We start from the raw sequence: 22,123 nt of genomic DNA on the forward strand, positions 1-22,123 counted from the left end.
TAATAATTTTATCGCCATATTTCAGTTTAAGTCGCAGCTTAATAGTCCTGTTATCTAAAGTTAAAATTTTGCTAACATCTTTTAACTCAGCCAAAGTAAACTGACAGTCATTGCTACTCTCAATGTATGTAAATATTTCCTGCATTGCCAGATCTGTTGCTTCATCTTTAGGACGACCAACTGTACCGCCAGTAGTCGGTTTCAAAAAAGAAGTATAACATTCTTGGTGATACTTTGCTTCAGCAGCAACTAAATCATAGTCAAATTCGATTCGAGCAACAACAGCTTTCGATATAGCATCGGAACGAGTTCGTGCTACTTCCAAAATTGAATGTTTGAATTGGAGTGTACTTACTTGACAAATTTTACTGCGACGATCTAAGGATTTTTTTCTCTGCAACTCTTCATTCAATTTATTGCCACAAAATAAACATAGTTTTTTAAAACAAAAAGCTGAATCACTTGAACGGGATCTAGTACGAGGAGGACTACTTACTGTAGATCCTGTAGATGTGTTAGCTTCTTGTTCTTCGCGTTTTCTTTTGATGGCAGCAGCAATAGAACACTTCCGCGTATAAATTGTACGACAGTTGCTATGTATTGTCACAGATTTTTGTTTTTTAAGAAATTCCGAGTATCCATCATCTCTTTCAGCACTTGCATTAATCAGTGTCTTCATACCACGATCAACAGTTACAGTTTCACTTTCAGTTAAAAGATGAGTACAAATAAAACAATATTCTGACATTTTTCTTATAAAAATCTAAAACGCACAAAATAGGTTAAAAGATAGGTTAAGATAAGCACATGTTTTCCCTACGCAGTGGCGCTCAAGACTAACGGTATGTATTTCATATATTGGGCATGCCAACATAAAGCAGGTATACGACCCTAGCCACGCGGACAATAGAATAAAAGACAGATGTTATCCCAAGGTTATACTGACGTACAAATTTAGGAACGGGGTTTCATTATACCTGAGATTCTCGTAGTTTAACTTATATTTTACATAAGCAAGTTACAATAAATAATAGCGAACTTATTTTAGTTCTATTACACCTTTAGTGACTTTCATATGTGGCGTACGTGTGCAAAATAGAGGGATTACGACTGATCCAACTTTTCGGAACGTTATATCTCCAAAATGGTGGCTTTTAGGAAAAAAATTATTGATATATTTTTTGTAGAGAATTTTGTGATCTACAATTTTGTACTGGGGTAATTTTGCGAAAAAACTCACCGTTTCGCTAAAAATCGCAAAAAACTCATTTTTTGACCTTTGACCCCGTGCCAAATTTTTAGCACACCTCGGAACGATGAGGACTTTTGAGATTTTCTTTATAATGATGTTTTGAACAACTATGCCAATATTCAGCTTTATGGGAATTTATGTAACCTTCCTCCTGATTTTAGGCTTAAATAGACCGGACTACTAGTAATCAATAAAATAAAAAATTAACAATATCTACTCTAATTCAGTCCATTGAGAATTAAGCACGGTCTCAAGAGAAACTATTGAAACCAACATGTCCATATTATTTTTAGTAAAATCATCTGCTCCTTCAACTTCAACAAAAAATAACTGCTAGATGAGATTTGATTCAACCCCTCCCCCCCTAAGGTCTGAGTATGAATACTAAGGCCCTTCTCCCATTACGATACTTGTAGGGTACTATACTCGAGTATAATACTAGTTGGATACATGTTCGCTACGCGACGCTCGCATATTATGCTACTGAAAAATTACTAAATTCATCATTTGTGCAAACTTGTATTTTGTAGACGGACGTTATGTCGAGCGGATCCAGTGACGAAGAAGCTCTTGCAGTTTTTCTGTTTTATAGAAATAGAAGACGTCAACGCAAGAGTAGAAAATACTGGATTCATCCATATATTGAAAGAAACATAAATTGTAGAGTTTTTGTAGCCGCACAAGAACTACAACATGATGATAAGAAATTTTTATCTTTCTACCGAATGTCTAAAGAGACCTACTTGCATCTTGTTACATTATTAAAACCAGCTATACATCAACGAAATACTAAATTTAGAGAATGTGTCAGTGCGGAAGAAAGGATTCTGATAACCCTAAGGTAAATAATACTTCATTGTGACAATTATGTAGGTAATTAAATGTTTATTAAATTTTAATATGTAAGTACTTTATAATTATTACTTATTCTTCATCTTCCTGTGATAATAACATAGGTATTGATTCATAATAAAGACTGGCAGTATTTGATTGTACTACATTCAGACTTTCATTTATGGTAATTGGCGTACTTATTACCTCGGCAGCACTCATCGGTGAAGGAGTAGAATAAAGTGTGATGGGACTATTCATATTTTCACTACTTTGGTCCATTATATCGTCTATCAATGCAAGCACTCTTCTCTTAAACAGTCTTCTTTGACTATCAGTCATTTTGTTCACGTCCGATAGTAAACTCTTTTTTTTTTATTATTTGTTGATGGTGGTGGTGGTGGTAATTGCTGTTGCGAGATTGGTTGAGTGCTTGTACTAGTAGAAGGAAGAGATGATTGCTGTTGCGAGATTGGTTGAGTGTTTGTACTAGTAGAAGGAAGAGATGATTGCTGTTGCGAGATTGGTTGAGTGTTTGTACTAGTAGAAGGAAGAGATGATTGCTGTTGCGAGATTGGTTGAGTGCTTGTAGGTACATTTTCTGTGAACTGTGTTTGTTCACATAGTTCAAGATCAGGTGTCTGTGGTTCTATCGTCTCTTTCAAATTTCCTGATGGTTTTCCTGCTGTTTTTATGAAGGGTACAGTAAATTGCATATAGTCTGCTAAGTAGTATGGTTTTTTTTGTGCAGTACCTGCTCCACTTTTGGCCGGTTTCAAGTGGCGAACAAAAACACTACGTAGATTTTTCCACTTTTCTTTAGCTTCTGATCCTGAAAATAACCTTAATATTAATTGTTTTACAGATATTTGGGGTCAGGTTGTACGTTTGTAAGCCTAGGATTGTATTTTGTAAGAGGAGATAATACAATTTGCAAGGTCATAGCTGAAATGACAGTTATAATATGGGAGATATTAAATGGAGACTATATGCCATTACCAGATGTGCAACATTGGAAAGACATTGCTGCTCGTTTTGATCGCCTCTGGAATTTACCCAACTGCTTAGGGGCATGTGATGGTAAACACATCATCACATCATGCGCGGGCTGAAGATGTATGTTTCTTTATCCGTTTTTTAGCTAAATCTACTTTTTATAGTAAGTACACTACAACATAATATTACTATTAGAATTTGACTCATCAACTTTTATTTTTTCCTAACTAGAGTGACCCACCCTAATGCCGATATACAGTATGTGAGAATGGACTGACAAAGTGCTAAATAAATTATTCTAATAACTTCGTCCTCCGCTACTCGTTTCAGTCGATTAAAGATAAACATAAGCTTTCTGATCCTAGAAGATTGCGTGCATCAATGTGCTTTTCCCAAGTGAGGTGTCGATCTATTATTATTCCTTCATTTATTATTTATTATTATTTATTATTTATTTCTATTATTGTTCTATACTTTCGTGCATTTAGAGCTTCTTTCAATACGTTTTGTGTCATATATTTTCCTGCCTGAGATTATATCAAGACTTCTGGTTCAGATTTTCCCTGGGTTTCCATTATCAAACTTTTGTTTATAAGGATCTGTTCATTCCCAAGCAACCAGATAACTTTCACTGGTTAACTCAATTGATTTTATTGTGACAGCGGCACCAACCTCTAGAGAAGATCTTAGGTAGTGAAACTTGCTGATGATGTCATTCGCATTGATGAGCTAGTTGAAGGTGTCCCGAATTCAAGCCATTTCAAAATCAGATCAAAACTCAGTAATTTTATGGTTGGCAATCGAATTTGATTAGTGGTTATTATTATTGTTGTTATTACTACAGTTACTTCCATGTGAAAGTCTACGCTGGGCAGCGTCGTCACGCTCCTCGCGTTTTGATGTTATTTCCTGGACACCGCGAAAAACTGGCTTTCAATTTCGATTCTCTCTTGTAAGCGTTTATCTAAATTGCTTTCCTAATCTAAAGCTTCTATTTGAGTTTGTACCTTTCCAAAGCCTGAAAATAATTCTTTTATTTTTGTTAGTCTTCAATTAATATAACTTATATTTTTGTCGTGATGCTATCGGTTTCAATTTGTTCAATAACCAATAGAACACCTTTGAATACTGTTAATCGGGCTTTAATTGTATTTAGTTAAATAAACATTTTTATTCCACGTATTATTATTTTATTTATATTTCTATGCAAATTTACTAGCACCATATCATTATTCACTGAGTCACATGTAAAATTTTTAAGGAAGTATTCTAACCTTATCATATACATAAATGATAAACCAAGCAATACTCTCCACACACAGACTTTAGATAATCCTGAACCGTAACGCTATTGTATACCTCCATATGCAACAATTCCTCCTTAAAAAGCCTTCTCTTGCTTCAAGAGGTTTACGTCCAAATGAATCAAAGTATTCCCCAACTCTTTCGACGTTGATATGAATAGCCACCCAATGAAATCCCGGCTGTGAGTCAGGGGTTGAGATTATATTAATGAAACAATGGTTGACGTTGGCAAACTAAAAAAAATTATTCACTGAATCACTTACATAATGAAAATTATATGGCGCTAGTTGTATTGATATTGTTATAATAGTAATAAGCCTCTTATCCTGAACTGTTTCTTTGACTTTGTGGTTGACTCTTGTCTTTAAGTTATAAAATATCTCAGTTCAGTTCAGTGTGCCTCTTGGCAAAGGCCTCCTCTAACAATTTCCATTGTACTCTGTCTCTTGCAACCCTTCTCCATTTTGAGCCTGCTGTTAATTTTAATTCGTCTTCCCATCTCTTGCTTTGTCTTCCTCTGTTCCTTTTCCCATATCTAGGGTACCAGTCAGTTATGATGTTGCTCCACTTTTCTTGTTTATCAAGTATCGTGTGCCCAGTCCATCTCCACTTCAAACTATCTAGTCTAGTGAGTATGTCTGTGACTTTTGTCTTACTTCTTATGACAGTGTTTCGTATCTTATCTTGTTTCTTAATACCTATCATACTTCGTTCCATAGCTCTTTGGCAGTGTTCCAGCATGTTTCTGTGAGAGCGCAAGTTTCACACCCATATGTAATACATGGGAGAATGCAGGTATTGAAGACCTTCCTCCATTGATATTGTTACCATACCAATAAAAACAACACCTCCACTTAACAAAAGCGATACATAACCTAGTAATTAACTAATTAATTAACAGGTGAAATGCCAAGCTTTTTAGTAAAGCAATTATGTTTTACGGAACCTAAACTTTTTGTTAGAATATCTGTGTAGTTCATCGAAAAGAGGATGTGCTGGAGATTATTCATGTTTGCCACCTCAGAATATGTGATTCCATCTACAGAGATTACATATTATGATAAGTTCTGGTACCTGAGCATACACCAACTATCGATTTGAAGGATATACGTTACTCTGGAGGCTGGGATGTAATCTACGAAGCCTCATTTGTACTTCTTGTGTGTTCATACTTTAATACTACGCGTTTACTCCTCTACCCTTTTACTTTTTTACTGACTATCGATCAATTGAAGCGGCGCGCACTGGGCCGGATCGGCAATTAACGATGACAAAAATATATTGTTAAGTTTTTTACAATCTAACTTGGTAATTGTGTTTTGTGACAACGCGGGACCCTATAGTTATGGAGATATCCATTTTTAAAGTTTTGAGGTTAGAATAGCGCTATTTAGTTATTTACAATGGTTAGTGGGAAGAGGTCTGTGACATCTCTGGCGCTGCGGGAAGACCACTCCCTCCGCCACAGCGTAAGATAGCTTCGGCTTTTTATATACACTCTAGGGGTAGGACAGACAAGACCACGTGGATAGTGGGGAGCTCTGATTCGGTTTTGGGCATTTTTCGAATACAATCATAAAAATAATTATATGAAGCTGTGATAGTGATAGTAAGCTTTCAGGAGTACGTAAAACGATCTCGACTGCAAGGGCAACAAACGAACCTTAACTAATATGAAGAATCGTCTTAACATTTGCTTGGTAATAATGGTATGATCGACTACAAGAACCGTTAAATCTTCTAGGCGATCCTGCTTTCTAGTGGTGTTTATCATTTTGTTATGTCTGCGACGTAAAGCCAAGCGTTGTTGATGCCTAGAGTATATCCAAAAGCTGCGAGAAAATTTTCATATACCACCTGTGCCATCTTATTCCAGTGCGATATAATGCAATCAGCATGTCTGCCAAATCGACACCTCTAATGTGACGTTATAGTCTTTAACAATTTTAGGACATTTTACATCAACACGAGATTTTGCTTCTTTGCGGAATCGTTTTATATTTTCGACAGGGTATGCATCATCATAAGAACTCACCAATGTGACCTGTTTATTATCAACACTTTTCAAAGCCTTTTCAGTTAGCAGGTTGCAGCAGCTTTGAGTCTATTTTGTCTGATTGTTCCTAAACTAAATATACCATAATTTTCCCTCAACATAATTTATAGCAGTCTAAACCCAAAGCAAAAGAAACATGCAAAAAACCCATCGTTATAGTAAAGCCAAACCATATTGTATTATAACTGTCTTTTAAATTGTAATAAAATTGGTTTAATATATAAGACAGACATACTTGCAATTTAATTTTTATAGTAAAGTCCAAAAAAATATTCATTCCGTGCAGTTAGCAATGTATATTATTCTATACCCCATCAACGAAAGGTAAATTACTGCAACTGCGGCATTGTATAGTATAATATATATGTATATATATTATACTACTATGTATATGTATATTAATACGTTAGTAAAAAACACGACAAAAACATACTAATTCTCATAGGGACAACAGCATATATATAAAAATGTGTTAAAACAAACATTTAGGCATGTGTATTTTATAATAAACATGCATATTTAGGAGTACAAACATAAAAATAAAATAAAACTTACCATAGATAAACCTGTGTGGCCCATTTTGACGGTTATTTTTCACAATTGATTTAAAATTATGACAGATAAACTACTATTTTTATTTTGAAGTATAAATAGACGTCCTGAAATGTCACGTGTTTAATAAAACTAAGTTAAAAATGATTTTATAGTGATCATATATTTTTATAAAGTTGTATGTATGGTATACTATACAAAATGAACATAAGGGTTAAGGTAAATTCAATTTATTATCTATTGTTATTTATTTATTTTATTTTAAGACTTGTATTAACTGAATTAAAAGAAGCAGATTATGTATGAATTAAACAACTGTTATTTTTAATGTATTTTAAAACATAAAATTTAGACTTTAAATTTTAAATTTATTTATTTTAGTTGTATCTGAAATTTCTGAAACCTGTGGATTGAGTATTGACTCGGATGCGGGTGGGCTATTGCATGTCAGGCTGGTAGGTATGTTTGGAAAGTAGTAGGTCCTGCTGGATGATGATTTTGATGAACTGGTGAATGGCTGGATCGACGAAGGTGCTGGTCACGAGACTGGTTACAAGGCGAAATTATTTTTTGCGACTTTATTTTAATAGGCGTGTTCAACACATGTTCCGTTTTAGAAATCTGACGAATTTCTGCCTGCGAAATGGCCATATGCAAATCTAACTTAATTTTTGTTTGCTCTAGCTTTGGTAGCGCCTTGACTGCTCATGCTTACTTGTTACTCATACTTAAAATAACAAAATCGGTTTCGTCCATATCCTGCTTCAATTAATGCCTTTCTCGTCTTAAATCATTATTAAAATAAATAAAATAAAAAAAATTAAATATGTTTATTATGGAACATAAGATACATGTATCACTTATTCCACGTCATTAAATTTGAATTTGTAGGCATCCCTACTCATCGGCAAAGAAGACAGAGGGTGTAGGCCGAGAGAAAAAGCCGGCGTAAAAAACTCTCGGTACTCTTTTATAAAATATCAAATCATCAAACAACACTTATTTTAAAACAAATATTATTCTTCATCAATTTGTTAATGTCTTCCATGTCAGGTTTTCCATTACCTGAGACTGATCTCCTAAATGACGAACTCCTTTGAGATTCACTCGACCGTATATTAGGTGAATACATTTCTCTGCTTTCTGACTCATTGCTGAACTCAGGAAGTCCTCTGCTGTCTCACTCAATGGTGACTCCGGTGATGGCGAAATCAAATTAGTTTTTGTCGTTCTCATTTCTATACGTGGACGCAAAAACTTTACGTACTATAATTTTCTAGTTCTTCCTCTGCGTCACTAACGATGAGAAATATTTTTTTCTTAATACGATTTTGCATTCACGTCGGCATCGTTTTAAGAGTGATTGCCATACTCTCCAAAAACAAATCAATGGCATCTATTTCATACATTATTAATTTACGTTCGATTTTAGACAGTTCTTGCAGTTTTGTAGCCAAAAGCTTGGCGTAGAGATCGCAGTCATCATCTTCTTTAATTGCAGTATGTGATTGACGTTGTCCTAAAACATTAGTCAATTGACCGAATGCTGTAGCCATTTGCTGCTCGGCTGTATTAGGTACTGAGCGACGACGGCTATTTTTTGCTTTAGTAGGCTGCATCTGTGAGGTTTGAGTCCTTGGCGATTGTAATGTTTCTATCACTTCGCTATCAATTCTTTCGTTGTCGATAGCTTCATGTAATTCCGGTGTTGTTTCATCTCCAAAAGGTTCCTTTGGTATTTGTGAATCATGTGATTCTGATGACGTTGATGGTGTCTGTAAAAAAGGTATTTTATTTAATTTAATGCTAATATATGCTATTATAATAAGCAAACAATTAGATTTAAAAAAAAAAGAAACATTTATTAATTTTAAACACACTTATAATGTCTAATATTTATCTTTAAACATAAACAACAATAAAATACGATACGCATGGATGTGGAGTGATGCACCCGTCCGTTCGCGGCAAGGTCCCGAGAGAAAAAGGTATGTACGACGGCTCGCTGTGTGCACATCAAAATGGCGGCTTGTAACACGAAGCTAAACACGAATGTCTATGGACAAATGCCACCCTTGCGCCTGTGGACGCGGACGGTTGGTTAGATATCGAAAAAGGATTTAGAAGAAAATTTCCACACTGTATCGGATCAATAGACGGCAAGCATAATATCGTAATGGAAAACCCTTATCACAGTGGAACCGAGTTTTATAACTATAAGAAGACTTTTAGCATTGTTCTAATGGCACTAGTGGATAGCAATTATAAATGGCCAACGTCGTTTTCAAAGAAATATGGACCGATGATGCCGCCAGCCCAAAATCCACACCAAACAGTGACTTTTTCGGGATGCATTGGACGCTCTTGGATCTCATGTGGATTTGTATCGGCCCAAATTCGACAATTTTGTTTGTTCACGTACCCATTCATCCAGAAATGGGCCTCATCGCTGAAGATGATTTTTCGATGAAAATTAGGGTCAGTTGCCAACTGCTCCAGAGCCCATTCAGCGAACACAAGTCTTTGTCTATGGTCGTTTACCTTCAGCTCCTGGGTCAGGTGAATTTTGTACGGGTGCAGGCCCAAGTCACGACGCAAAATTCGCCAAGTTGTGGTCTGTGAAAGGCTGAGTTCTTGTGAGCGACGCGAAATCGACTGCCTCGGATTCTCCTGCATGCTCTCACGGATAGCAGCGATGTTTTCGGTAGATCTTGCGTTTCGTCGACGTACGGGTGTTGGTTGATCGTTTACTGAATCAGTGGACTCAAATTTATCCACCACACTGCGAATAGTCCTCTCGGTAGGACGATTATGGCGCCCGTAAAATGGGCGAAGCGCGCGGAACGTTGCCCGAACAGAACACCCATTTTGATAAAACAATTTTATCATTTGCACGTGTTGTTGAACGCTATATCCATCCATGGTGATTTGGCAAAACAGACTGAATAAATGACAGCCAATTTGACAGATGTAGCTTCAACAAGATGGCCGCTATCAACTGTAAAAGTTCGGAAGTCCCTATTGAAAGACCCTTTATTAGGTCTATATATTTACTGACACTGCATTTTATATTTTTGCTGCCTACATATTGTTTAATATCCGACCATGCCACTTCAATCGGATTTAGGTCGGGGTGGTATGGTGGTAGTCTCAGTATCTGATGACCTCGTTCAGCTAGGATTAGATCAATCGAAAGTGTTTTAAATTTATCTTTGTTGATCTTTATTAAATTGTATAACTGAGGTTTCAAATGTGTTTCCTCGTACTGTATACCTTTTTCAGTGAGCCAGGCCTACATGTCAGCTTTTTTAGAATTAGAGGTTGGTGCGCGATCCCACTGCTTATTATGATCGGACGCGTTGTCGACTACCACGACGGAACTGGGTTGTAGGTTGGGCATTAATTGGGTCGGAGCCATTTTTCGTAGTTTTCAAAATTCATATTGTCGTGGTAGTCGCCTGATTTGGTACCAGCTTTAAAAGTCAGCAACGCATTAGGTATAAACTCAGTATCAGACCCTGCGTGGACAATGAAAACTCGCTGTCCTTTCGAAATAGGTTTCTTAAGCCCCTTAGTAGTACCATCGGTCCAGGCTTTTGAAGAAGAGTGCGATGAATCTACGTAAGATTCGTCTGTATAAACAATAGGCTTTCCCTCTTGGCGATATTGCTTTATTTTCCTTAAATATTCGATACGTTGCAAACGTATATTAGAAGTCTCAACCAGCACTTTCCGGTTGTTTTCGGTGTTTTTCCACCGAAATCCCAAACAATAACTATTCGCCAATTACTTCGTTCTGAACCTTTGAAATTTATGTCATCTTCTAGCTGCTTTTTAAGCTTTCCGATGGTAGGAAGTTCATTATTTGTCTTGTGAAAGTTATGAATGGTTCTCTTTATTACTCCTTGGTCGAAGTTATCGATATTTGTGACCGGTTTTGTTCTGGAACGTTTTTTGCCAGGTGTTCTGAACACTGTGATCAAATCAGAACTTTTGACTTGATTGGAGATGTTTCTGATACGGGATTTACACTCGCGCTTCGTCCCTCGCCTCGTGGCTCGCCTCGTCCCTCGTGCGAGGCTCGTGTTGATCGATGGTAAATGAGTTGCCTGTTTACACTCGCGTGCCGAGTTCAGTCGTCTTTGAGCTAGCAACAATGGAGGACGTCGAAGTTTTAGCCGCCAAAAATGTTTCCATAGCATCGTAATACAACCACACTGGCTTGTAAATATCATATTCTCCTGCGCCGGACCTTACTGATTGTTTTTTGCGCCGGAGTAGCTGGCGAAATGTAGCCATGAGAGAATTTTTCTTGTTTTTTAATTCTGTTTGAGATCTTCCCATTATTTCGGACAATCTCGCCCAGGCATCGCTAACTTTTTGGCTGTTCTTGTGGCATTTATGTGTAGGGTCCCAAATTATTCGTTCTTTTTGAAATAGTTCTATGAACTTAAATGTTTCGTCTTGCGACCAATCCATTATACGATTACTGCGTTTTTGTTTTTGCGTATCTAAAACTAAAGACAACCTGCGCGGCACGATGTAGAAGCCAGAATAAAGCGGGAGGGCGAATGTAAACACCCACTCGCGTGCGACGCGAGGTCCTTTGACTCGTGCCCCAAAAACCGCTCCGGACGCGAGCGCCGCGAGGGACGAGGCGAGCCACGAGCGTCTGTTCACACTCGCACCTCGCCCCTCGCCTCGCGACTCGTACGCGAATGTAAATGGGCTATTACCGTTGCAATTGACGTTTTTGTTGACTCTGCTGTCCTTTTTTGGATTTTACCTAATTCGCTGATTATACTATTAACTTTTATGTTTCCTGCCTTAATGATTTCGGCAGTTTGTTTTATCTGGCTCAAATCATCAGTCTCTTAATCATCTTCATCATCGCCATAATCATTTGAGTTTTCATCATTAAGTACATCACGATACTGTCCACTCAAGTCATCATCCTCATCATCACTAGTTATATTGTTGTTGCTGGTAGCATCTTCTGTAAAAACACAAAGACAAAAAATTAAAAAAAACATAGAACGACAAATATAATACATTGTAAACTAGAAATCAAAGTACGGTACCTGATTCTTGAAGTGATTCGCTAACGAGTCCTGGTAATTGGTCACCATCAAACCAATAAAAATGATACTGGTTATCTTCAAACGTCCATCCATTGTTTTCAGGAGTAAATTCAAATTCAAATTCAAAAATCATTTATTCACGTAGGTAACACAATGTACACTTGTGATGCGTCATTAAAGAAATACATATTAATGATTCTAATTTTACATTTACTGCCAGTTCTCAAATCAAGGGCGTAGAACGGAAGAGAAGAACTGGCAATAAACTCTCCGCCACTCTTTTTAATCGCTATGTTTTTTTTTTACACAACGTTTGTAAGGAGCTGCAACCATTAGTAAAAGTAGACGGTCGTTTTTCATTTGCATTATTCCATATGCTGGTAATATAATTAGCTCGTTGTTGAAATAACTCAGTTTTGCATGGTGGTAAATTGCTGGCATCGAAATTTTTTACATTTTTTGGATTACTAATTATAACCACAAACGAACGTAGCATAGCTTTATTTGTTACATACTCAAAAAGATGTCCTAAATAGGTAAAAACCGGTGTTTTTTATTAGCCGGCAATTTTGATTTTGGGCTCAACTTTGTATTTGTATGAAACATATGCATTTTATTGACTTTTATATCTAAAATATCAACAACAAAAAATAACTTTTGATGTCATCAGCGATGATATTCATGTATAATTCAGGTTAGGACTGCTTAGAAGTAGCTGAATTTGTGGTATCATCTTCAGTGTCAGTATGAATAACCATTTCTTGAAGGACGTATTCGGCTTCTCGTAGCTTGGTAGCTCTCTTCATTTAACGTCACATTTTATTTGTTTCCAGTCATGTTCTGGTATTGATGTCCCAATTTTCAAGTACTTAGTTATGTTTTTCTCGGATATTTTAGAATATTGTTATCTTCCCATGTTGATGGTACTGCTAACAATCTATGTTTGTTGTATTCCCTAGTCTGGACTATTTTATAAGACATTCTGAAATTAATAAAAAAAATCTTGTATTACATGAATATACAGGTGTAGTGTGTGTGTGTGCTAGTTATGTAGCGGCGAAGACAAAGAAAAGTAGGCCGAGGGGCAAGTGGAATGCGGCGTAAAAATAATGGAAACACCACTCACCTAAAGTCCTCCGTCTCTTCAACCGTCTTCGTGAGAGAAGACCACAAATAAAACTATAAGCACAATAAGCGGATGAAGCGTAAGCGCAAGCGAAATCACACGCGTGAGCTCGCGGCGGCGGGTGAATCTTCTCTGCGGCGCGGGAGCATGTAGAATGCGGTCCCCTCCTTCTACACTTTAATACCGCAAAAGAGAAAGAGTGGTGTTTAGGGAATGGATGCGGTAAGGATAGAGAATGTGATCAGAGAGGACTAAAGGAAACTGGATGGCGTGAACAGTTACAATAAATAAACCCGAAAAGATATGTTATTTTTGTTTTAATACAAAGTCACTTTCGCATTTATAGTTTTTAATTTAACAATCACTTTTCAAAATTACTGTATTATTAAATTGAATTAGGAACAAATAAGGTAACATTAAGTTGGTAACCAGTCATTCCTCATCTTCAATGTGGTTTGAATCGCCTATATTATATAATATATACTATATTGCTTCTATGTCTTCTACTTCCGCTGAAGAACCTGTAGAGCTATGTGATGGACTTTTTCGAGGGTAGTTTTGCACATTTGGTGTACTGCTGCTTCCACTTGCATAGCCATACTGATGTGGGTACTGGTAGGCATTCGTCCATCCAGTTTGCATCATACCACCGTCATAATTATTATGTACACTATATTTTATATTTTTAATAATTTTCATCACTTCGAACCGAAATTCAAAATTCTGTGTTGGGGAAATTGTCTTCATTAAATAAATGGCAAACATAACTTCAGTTTTAGTACCACCAGTTACAGCCACCATGCTTGCGCCCATCCACGCGGTCACATCGTAATACCGTATATCTGGGAGGGACTAACTCAGCGTCAGCTATAGAATCATTACATCCTGTTTCCGTAACTGCAAACAACTCTACAGAGATTGATGAGACACTCATATAAAATTCCTTTAACTTGGTCCGAAGACCCCTCACATTTTGGTAACATATCTTAATAGGTCTACTTCCATCGTTTTGGGTTATTTGGTGATCTCCGAAACCACACCCAGCCACAATATTCAACATTAATAGGCCAATTATCCGGTTTACATAATAACTCATATTCATATTCTGGTACCCCGATAATGAATGATGCGTAGTCCTTTTCTCTTTTATGATTAATTTGTTCGACTCTTATAGACACTTCCCTAGCATATATGACGTTCTTAACATAGTTCTCCAGACATTCTAAACTTTTCTCTTTGTTTAGCCGCCACACATGCAGAAACTTTTTCTGCTCAGCTCCAAAAATCTCCACTACATCGCTTTTAGAATTATGAATACAATCGGCACTGCTGCCTGACTTCGTACTCATTGTTTTTTGCCTTTCCCGGCGGTAAGATGCAAGAAGCGAGTCCATCTTTTTTTTAACTCTTCAACATTACATTTCAGTTGTTTTGCGATTTCCCGCCAAGCATCTTGTTTGTAAGTTGTATTTTTATAGTTTTCATACGTCGGATCCCACAGGCATCTGAAATTGCGGTAGGCTTCTATCATTAATAAACATTTTTCTTGAGACCAATCCATAATTTAATCGATAAGATACGTAAACAATCGCTAGAACACAAGAACGCTTTGAAAAGACCGCTCAGTGGCGCGAGCACGTCCGAACACGCTAGAACGCTCTAAGCAACTGTTCGCGCGCTCTTGCGCCGTTTACATCAAGCGAACGAGCATTCTTAGAATATTCTATAGAATCTTTGCGAACGCACTAAGAACAACGAAAGAATGCTCTACGCCTGTTTACACTAGAAGAATTTGATGTAGTGGGGATAGAATGAGCATTCGCTCGTTTGACGTAAATCGACCTTGAGCCATCGTGCCGTACGGTTTGCTCGCTCGTGAATGGTGTTAGGGCCGAAACACATAACGCAAACTGCTTATTTTTGCGGCGCCGCAACGCCAAAATCGGCAGTTGCGTTGCCGCGTTGCGGCGTCGCGAAACAGGGCATTATGGTAGGGCAACCATTTTCTCGTGATTTTTGAGTGTGGATAGACGTCTCTCTGCGATGGATCGTAATAAACTTATTGCTTATTTGTTATTAAGAAGACATTATTCTATCTTAAAAATACGGCAAAGAAGATACTGGATACATCCATTAAGTAAGGGTATGAATCCAAATGGCGAGTTCTTTTCTAAAAAATACGAAGCATTAAAGATAGACGAAAAAAAATTTGTTGCCTACTTTAGAATGAGTATATCATCATTTGAAGAGCTATTAAGCGAGTTATCAAAATATATACAGAAGAAAAAAAATAAAGGAAGAAAACCAGTTACTGCTTTGGAAATGCTGGGCTTAACTTTAAGGTAAAACAAATAGGTTTCTTATTTTTTTTTATTGATGTTTATGGCACTCGGAATCAAATGTTTAGTTTTATTTGTACCCCTGGCTTTATACACCTGTGGTACTAGCGGGGTGTCGATAAAAATTTTGCATCACTAGTGTTCATGGTTTGGGGGTACCTAGTGGTACAAAGCCAGGTTCAAATGAAACAAGACAGAATCAACATAAGCTTTTTAAGAAAAATCAAACTCCTCATCTTGTGAAACATAGGAAGTAGCTGACGTTTCGTCCAGTAAAAATGGTGAATTTATTGGACGTTGTTGGTTTGATGATGAGGTAGTCCTCTGTTCAGTAATCGAACTTCCAGGAGTAGAAGTGTGGTAGCCACTCTGAACCGTATTATCGTATCTCATAGTTGAATATCCTTGATTGTAACCCTGATGCTGATATTCTTGATTATAGCCGTGATGTGTATTTTGATGAATTGAAGGTTGAAGAATGTCGGTTAATATTTGAAGCACCCGACTTTGAAATATCAATGTTTGATTCTCATTTAACGATTGTAGAGATGGTAAAATCCCCTTGAAAAAATGCAAATGTCTATTCTCCGGTGTTTTTAATATTGCCAATAAATCTTCTTCAATATCATCCTTATCATCTGCCTTTCGTTTTCGTGGTTGACTTTTATAACGAGGCAATGCCGTTATTTCATTCTCAATATCTCCTTCCGCTACGCATAAACTGGAATCAGTTGCATTTTGTGAAACCTTTTTCAAAAACTGTAATTGTTTATTCAAGTGATATTCTTTAATTTTTGCAGCTCCAGCTCCTGATCGATTGGCATCTTTTAGTTTTTTTTGATATTTAGCAAAATTATCTTTTATGGCCTTCCACTTCTTGACTAAATCATTACCTGCAACAAAAAACTTCACAAGTGAAAAATAGTAATAAAGACTAAAATTCCCTAGATTCCATTTATACTACATATAAAATTTGATATAACTTTCATAAGTACTTTCGGTCCATCCAATTTCATATAAATGGCTGGCCGCCGAAAAAGAATAATTTTCTGCTTTTTCTTGACTTAGGCAAGTTAAAAACTGATTGACTTTGCCTAGAACAACCATAATGTAAAATATTTATTGAGTACTTCTTTGAAAAACTACCTGTCTATCTTTGAAAATCTATTCCTTTAGCAACACTATTACCTGCGCGGTTTGAGTTTGATTATACCTACATTTGTATTATTTTATTATTTGCCTACTAATTATTATTTCATTTTAGATTTCTAGCAACCGGCAGTGACTTTAAAACCATGCATACGAATTACTTCCGAGGAGCAAGTACAATAGCAAAAATTGTAAGGACAGTTTGTCGCGCCATATGGAAACATCTATCAAGTCAAAATATACCTCCTATAACAAAACAGGTTCTAGAAGATGTCGCTATTGAGTTTGACAAGAAAGCAAATTTTCCTAACTGCATAGGAGCTCTTGATGGTAAACATGTCCGTATTACATGTCCTGCGCACAGTGGATCACTGTTTTACAATTATAAGGGCTATAATTCAATAGTTTTATTAGCTCTTGTAGATTCTAGATATAGATTCATTTTTGTCGATATAGGAGCGTATGGCAAGGAAAGTGACTCCACCGTTTTCCAGAACTCTAAACTTTATGATTTGATTATGACACGCAAATTACCTATTCCTGTACCAAAGCCTTTACCAGGTTCTCAAAATGAAACTCCATTTGTTTTTGTAGGAGATGAAGCATTCTCAATTTCGAATAACGTCATGCGCCCTTACTCAGGAAAACATTTGTCGGTACAACAAAGAGTTTACAATTATCGACTGAGTCGTGCCCGAAGATATGTCGAGTGCGCTTTTGGCATCCTAGCCAATAAATGGCGCATATTTCATCGATCTATGAATGTGCAATACGAATTTGCGACAGACATTATCAAGGCATGTTGTGTAATGCACAACTTTGTTTTGAATCGAGATGGAGTACAAGCGACCGATGACATTATCTTTGATGATTCTGATCTGCAAATGTTGCATTTGCCCACAGCAAATGAAAATACGGAATGATTTTTGTAATTACTTTTCCAGTGATGTTGGCGCCCTAAGTTGGCAATTAAACAAAATATGAATGTTCGTATACCTACTCAGTTCAAAATACAAATAATACCTTAATACATTTGATTCAAACTATTTAACATGTTGTGAACTGCGAATAAACAATTTAAATGGCAATTTGGTTTTATTTATAGTATTTGTTTACCTTTTTGAATAAGAGCGCGAGAAAAAAATATAATTTTAACTTAGAGAAAATCTTTTGCATAGGGCATTAAAATAAATGGTGTATTTCATATGATTAAAAAAAAAGATACATGCTACTTACATTAAACTACAATTTAAACCGCGGATCAGATTTTTACGTTTTTACTACAGTAAAAATTGTAGTTTTATTGTGAATAGTGATCGCGTAAACCTAAGACCAATGATATTAAATGTGATTTACTTTTGTAAGATGTTTTATTTCTTATCTATGTACTTTTGAATAGTTTTGAATCAAGTGTCCACTCTACGACTATAAATGTTACTCTATGCACAAGAAACGTTTGAAGTGCAACCATTAAAATTATAGCTATCTCTTTCAATTGCGTTTTATTTCATATCTTTTGGTTTGCTTATCAGTAAAACTTGCAAATGTGTGCAGTTTTGGATTGCTGGGAGGTAATGATTTAAACACAGGAACAGATTTAAAACGTAAATTACTATGAACATAACTTATCTTTAGTTTAAAATATCATTGCCTAAGACTATATGTTACTACTTACCCAGTTTTGATTTTTCGGTTGAGTTTTTTTCCTTGTAATCAACATAAACGATCTCACAAATGCTTTTCCATGCTTCTTGTTTTATAAATTTGTCTTTATAGGTTTCGTCACTAGTATCCCACAAACAACGGTGTTCCTGAACCGAAGATATAAAAAGATCGACGTCAACGTCAGACATTTTAATTTTAAAACTGCTTCTCGGTTGACACGTGTTGTTTGCAAGAGTGTTAGAAACAAACTGCATCCTTGTCAACAAGTATGACGTCATAACGCTGGAATTCACGTCGTGCGTTGCGGCGCCGCACCGCTATAGCGCACTGCCGATTTCAGCGGCGCGGCGCCGCAACGCGCTTATGTGTTTCGGCCCTTACTCACGAGCCAAACACGCCATTATGATTTCAGTTTGCGTTTAGCCGTTGGACGAGAAGCACGTGACGCATTGTTAATATAAATCGTTTTCGCAATGAGTTCAAACCGTGACTTTGTTAATCAATTTTTTATAAGTTTAGAGACCTGACGTGTTAGTGGGATGTGACAGATATAAATTACCACAACAAACAAAAACGCGATGCAGCATTAGAGGTTTTGCTAAGTTTTTATAAAACCAAATCGCCTAACGCCACTATTGACACAGTAAAAAAGAAACTTGAGGCACTAAGAGCCTCATTCAGGAAAGAGTTTAATAAAGTAAGTACTTATACTTATAACCTAGCTGTTTATTATTTCAGGCCATGAGAACCATAGTGGCTTAATTCAATTGACAAGTATTTTGAGTACCATTGAAAATAAAAACAGTATTTTTTTAATCAACTAGCACTCTTCAGGATACGTACTTTTTATTAATTTTATGTTTTATTTGACCTATTAATGTTCCAAATTATGATTTTAATAGTGAGAAAATAGCTTTATTGCTATTTTTCTACATTCTATACACAGATAGGCCACTTTGGCAGTAGGTGTTTATAAAAAGGTGAGAAAAAAATGGTTGTTAGGCCAATTGTTTATTATAAAACACTTAAAAAAGAAGTGACATCAACAGAAATAACAATAATGGTATTCTCGGTGTGAACATTTTCACATGTTGCCATTATCTATACGGCGTGATATTGCGGACACTATATACCTCATGAAAATTGCTACTGGTTAGGTCGATTGTACCGAGCTAGTATGCAAAATAAACCTTCGAACACATAGTAAGCCACTTAGAATCATGAACCTATTACATGTACCCAAAGTAAGCACAAATTATAGAGGGAACAACTTTATGGTTAGAGCGGCGAACAAATTTAATAACTTAAAGATTGACATCGATATGTTCGCTGAGAGTGTGGTGACAGCCAGGAAAGCTTTAACACAAAATTACTTCAACCAGGATGAATGAAATGCATTGAGATTTAGATTCTGTTTTTTTTTCTTTTTTGTATTATAAACTAAAAACTATATGTGAAGATTTTTAATTGGCCCATAATGTTATACATATACATCTATTTCTGTATTGTGCTGTGAATCTTCTGAATAAATAAATAGATAAATAAATAAAATAAATTTTATTAAACAAAAGCCACTACATGCTGAGCCACTGTACCTTTGATTTTTCGGTAGTTATCTTCCTGTTGGTAATGTTACTCTCCATCTTTTTTGTTGAAATAAAGTCATCCCTTGTCATTTTTATGACATCAAATGGGTAACTGTCCCTAGCTACCTTAATAACAGTAGTCCAGTGATCAGGTAAGTAAATATTTTTGAAAAACTTTTTCTTCTTTACTAATCCAAAATCTTGGTCACATGCTAAGTATGAGTGCCCACTGACATAGAACTTATGGTCTATGTTATCTACTGTGTAATCTGTATGGGCAACAATATACTGGCAAAGAGTAGCCATTTTAATATTTCTATTTTGACCACTGCACTGGTCTGAGTACATAATTAACTTTTTAGTCTTGACTTTATCTTTGATGAAACGCAACAAGCAGGAACCAATCTCCTGAGGACCCCTAGAAGCTATAGTTTTATCCCACACATACATTGTTACTTCATCATTATGGCCTAACTAATGTCATCGTGACAGTGGAGTTAAAGAGGGTTTAAGCCATAGTGGCCTGACTTAGGCCAATATGCTACCTCAAATTTAGATCACAAACTAAATACCGTAACAGTGTTTATACTGCTATCTAGTGAACATTCGTTTTATCACTTTTAGGCCACTCTGGTTCTATCAACATGATCAATTTGAAGTGGAAAAAATCATAAACTCAATATTGAAAATTAGTTAGGCCACTATGGTTCTAATTGGCCTCAATTTTAATGTTGTGTGCAGTGTAATAATGTTCAGGGGTTAAATATTTTTGCGTCGTATTTCTGTTCATATTCGTTAAGACATACCTACTAGGTATGTTGTTGAATACGCGGTACGCTATTTTTTTTTTAAAGACAATTCACACCAATTGACCTAGTCCCATGCTAAGCTGGTGAAGCTTGTGTTATGGGTACGGTGGCAACGGATATACATACATATTATAGATATATAGACATATAAATACATATTTAAGCACCCAAGACCTAAGGACAACACCAAATGCTCATCACATCGATGGTCGTCTCAGCCGGGGATCGAACCCGGGACCCATGGATTCGCAGTCAGGGGTACTAACTGTAGTGTATGAGTGAAGCGCGTGTGTGCGTGCGCACGAATTGAGATACCTAAATGTACCATTGTAGTGTGCTGTGCGTCAGTCACCAATAAACCTTGATTCGTATTACACGTCGTTTCTTTATTATCTCAGTGGCGACGAGGATTGGTTTTCGTAAAAAGTTAATAGTTTCTAGACAAAATGCCGATCGGGAAATTGACGGAATTTAATGTAAGGACTGGAAATTGGACTTTGTATATCGAAAGAGCGGAGATGTTCTTCAAAGTGAATGAGGTGAAAACAGATTTGTGGCTACCCACTTTAATCGCGGCTATGGGAGATGAGTCTTATGAATTATTAAGTAATTTGACTAGTCCAGATTTACCAAGCTCAAAAACCTACACAGAAGTTGTAAGCGTGATTAAAAACCATTTACAACCGAAACCATCATTTATATCGCAAAGGTATCATTTTCGACAGAGGCTACAAAATGCGGGTGAGTCGATATCGCAATATCTCTCGGAGTTGAAGAAAATGGCCAAATATTGCGAATTTAAAACTGCTTTAGAAGATAACCTAAGAGATCCGCTGATTTGTGGGTTGCGGAGTGAATTAATCAGACAAAGGTTATTCGCGGAAGAGAATTTGGTGTATGGAAAAGCAGTAACCACAGCCTGTGCAATGGAAGCGGCAGAAAAAGATGCAGCGGCGGTGGAACAAAAGACGACGGGTGGCGGCAGCGAGACCGGCAGCGCGGCTAGTGCGCTGAACGCCGTGAACGCGCACTCCGCGCGGCGGAGCGGACCGGGCCACCGGGGGCGAGGTGGCGCACGCGCACCGGCAGCGTCGTCGGGGCCGGATCGGAAAGGACAGGGTGACTCAAGATACAATTGTTATGCGTGCGGAGCCGCGGGATACGGCAGCGATGAGTGTCGCTACCGACGCTTTATCTGCGGGAGATGTAAGCAGCGCGGACTGGGCGACTCCCCTCGTTCTTGTGCGTAAGGCTGACAATGAACTCCGTATCTGTGCCGATTATAAAGTAACACTAAATCCGGTTCTGATAGTTGATAGGTTCCCGTTGCTGCGCATCGATGATCTATTGGTGAGATTAAACGGTGCTAGGATTTT

At 36.9% G+C, this 22,123-nt stretch overlaps 3 protein-coding genes and 1 long non-coding RNA gene across 5 annotated transcripts; 1 reads left to right on the forward strand and 3 right to left on the reverse strand.

Annotated features, from left to right (window-relative positions):
* The first annotated feature begins 1,789 nt into the window (after positions 1-1,789).
* Positions 1,790-17,775, forward strand: LOC125058210 (protein ALP1-like). Of its 2 annotated transcripts, XM_047662253.1 has the most exons (4): positions 1,791-2,093; positions 15,089-15,541; positions 16,803-17,017; positions 17,282-17,775. In XM_047662253.1, exons 2-4 carry the CDS (start codon positions 15,243-15,245, stop codon positions 17,608-17,610), a joined length of 843 nt encoding a protein of 280 aa, XP_047518209.1. In that variant the 5' UTR covers positions 1,791-2,093; positions 15,089-15,242; the 3' UTR covers positions 17,611-17,775. The 2 variants fall into 2 exon arrangements, with proteins under 2 accessions (XP_047518208.1, XP_047518209.1); XM_047662252.1 differs by having other exon boundaries at positions 1,790-2,093; positions 16,803-17,775.
* LOC125058883 (signaling mucin MSB2-like) lies at positions 2,123-2,955 on the reverse strand (the record flags this gene model as incomplete). The annotated part of the gene is given in 2 exon segments (XM_047663027.1): positions 2,123-2,439; positions 2,442-2,955. Coding segments are annotated over 2 exon segments (777 nt in total), but the record flags the coding sequence as incomplete, so codon positions are not given.
* Positions 8,440-12,236, reverse strand: LOC125058241. Its single transcript, XR_007118355.1, has 3 exons — positions 12,074-12,236; positions 11,729-11,988; positions 8,440-8,767 (listed from the first exon to the last, which is right to left on the reverse strand). It is a non-coding gene; the product is annotated as an uncharacterized LOC125058241 (long non-coding RNA).
* Positions 15,752-18,726, reverse strand: LOC125058217. The gene is made up of 2 exons (XM_047662260.1): positions 18,363-18,726; positions 15,752-16,431 (listed from the first exon to the last, which is right to left on the reverse strand). Exons 1-2 carry the CDS (start codon positions 18,628-18,630, stop codon positions 15,752-15,754), a joined length of 948 nt encoding a protein of 315 aa, XP_047518216.1. The 5' UTR covers positions 18,631-18,726.
* Positions 18,727-22,123: the final 3,397 nt, after the last annotated feature.

The sequence above is a fragment of the Pieris napi genome, chromosome 18 (genome assembly GCF_905475465.1).
Source record: "Pieris napi chromosome 18, ilPieNapi1.2, whole genome shotgun sequence".
Classification (NCBI taxonomy): domain Eukaryota; kingdom Metazoa; phylum Arthropoda; class Insecta; order Lepidoptera; family Pieridae; genus Pieris; species Pieris napi.

Coding starts and splice junctions, on each gene's coding strand:
- LOC125058217 (XM_047662260.1), bottom strand. CDS start 18,630: ATGACGTCATACTTGTTGACAAGGATGCAGTTTGTTTCTAACACTCTT. Junction 16,432..18,362: donor AACCGAAAAATCAAAACTGG/GTAAGTAGTAAC, acceptor TTTTTGTTGCAG/GTAATGATTTAGTCAAGAAG.
- LOC125058210 (XM_047662252.1), top strand. CDS start 15,243: ATGGATCGTAATAAACTTATTGCTTATTTGTTATTAAGAAGACATTAT. Junction 15,542..16,802: donor ATGCTGGGCTTAACTTTAAG/GTAAAACAAATA, acceptor ATTTCATTTTAG/ATTTCTAGCAACCGGCAGTG.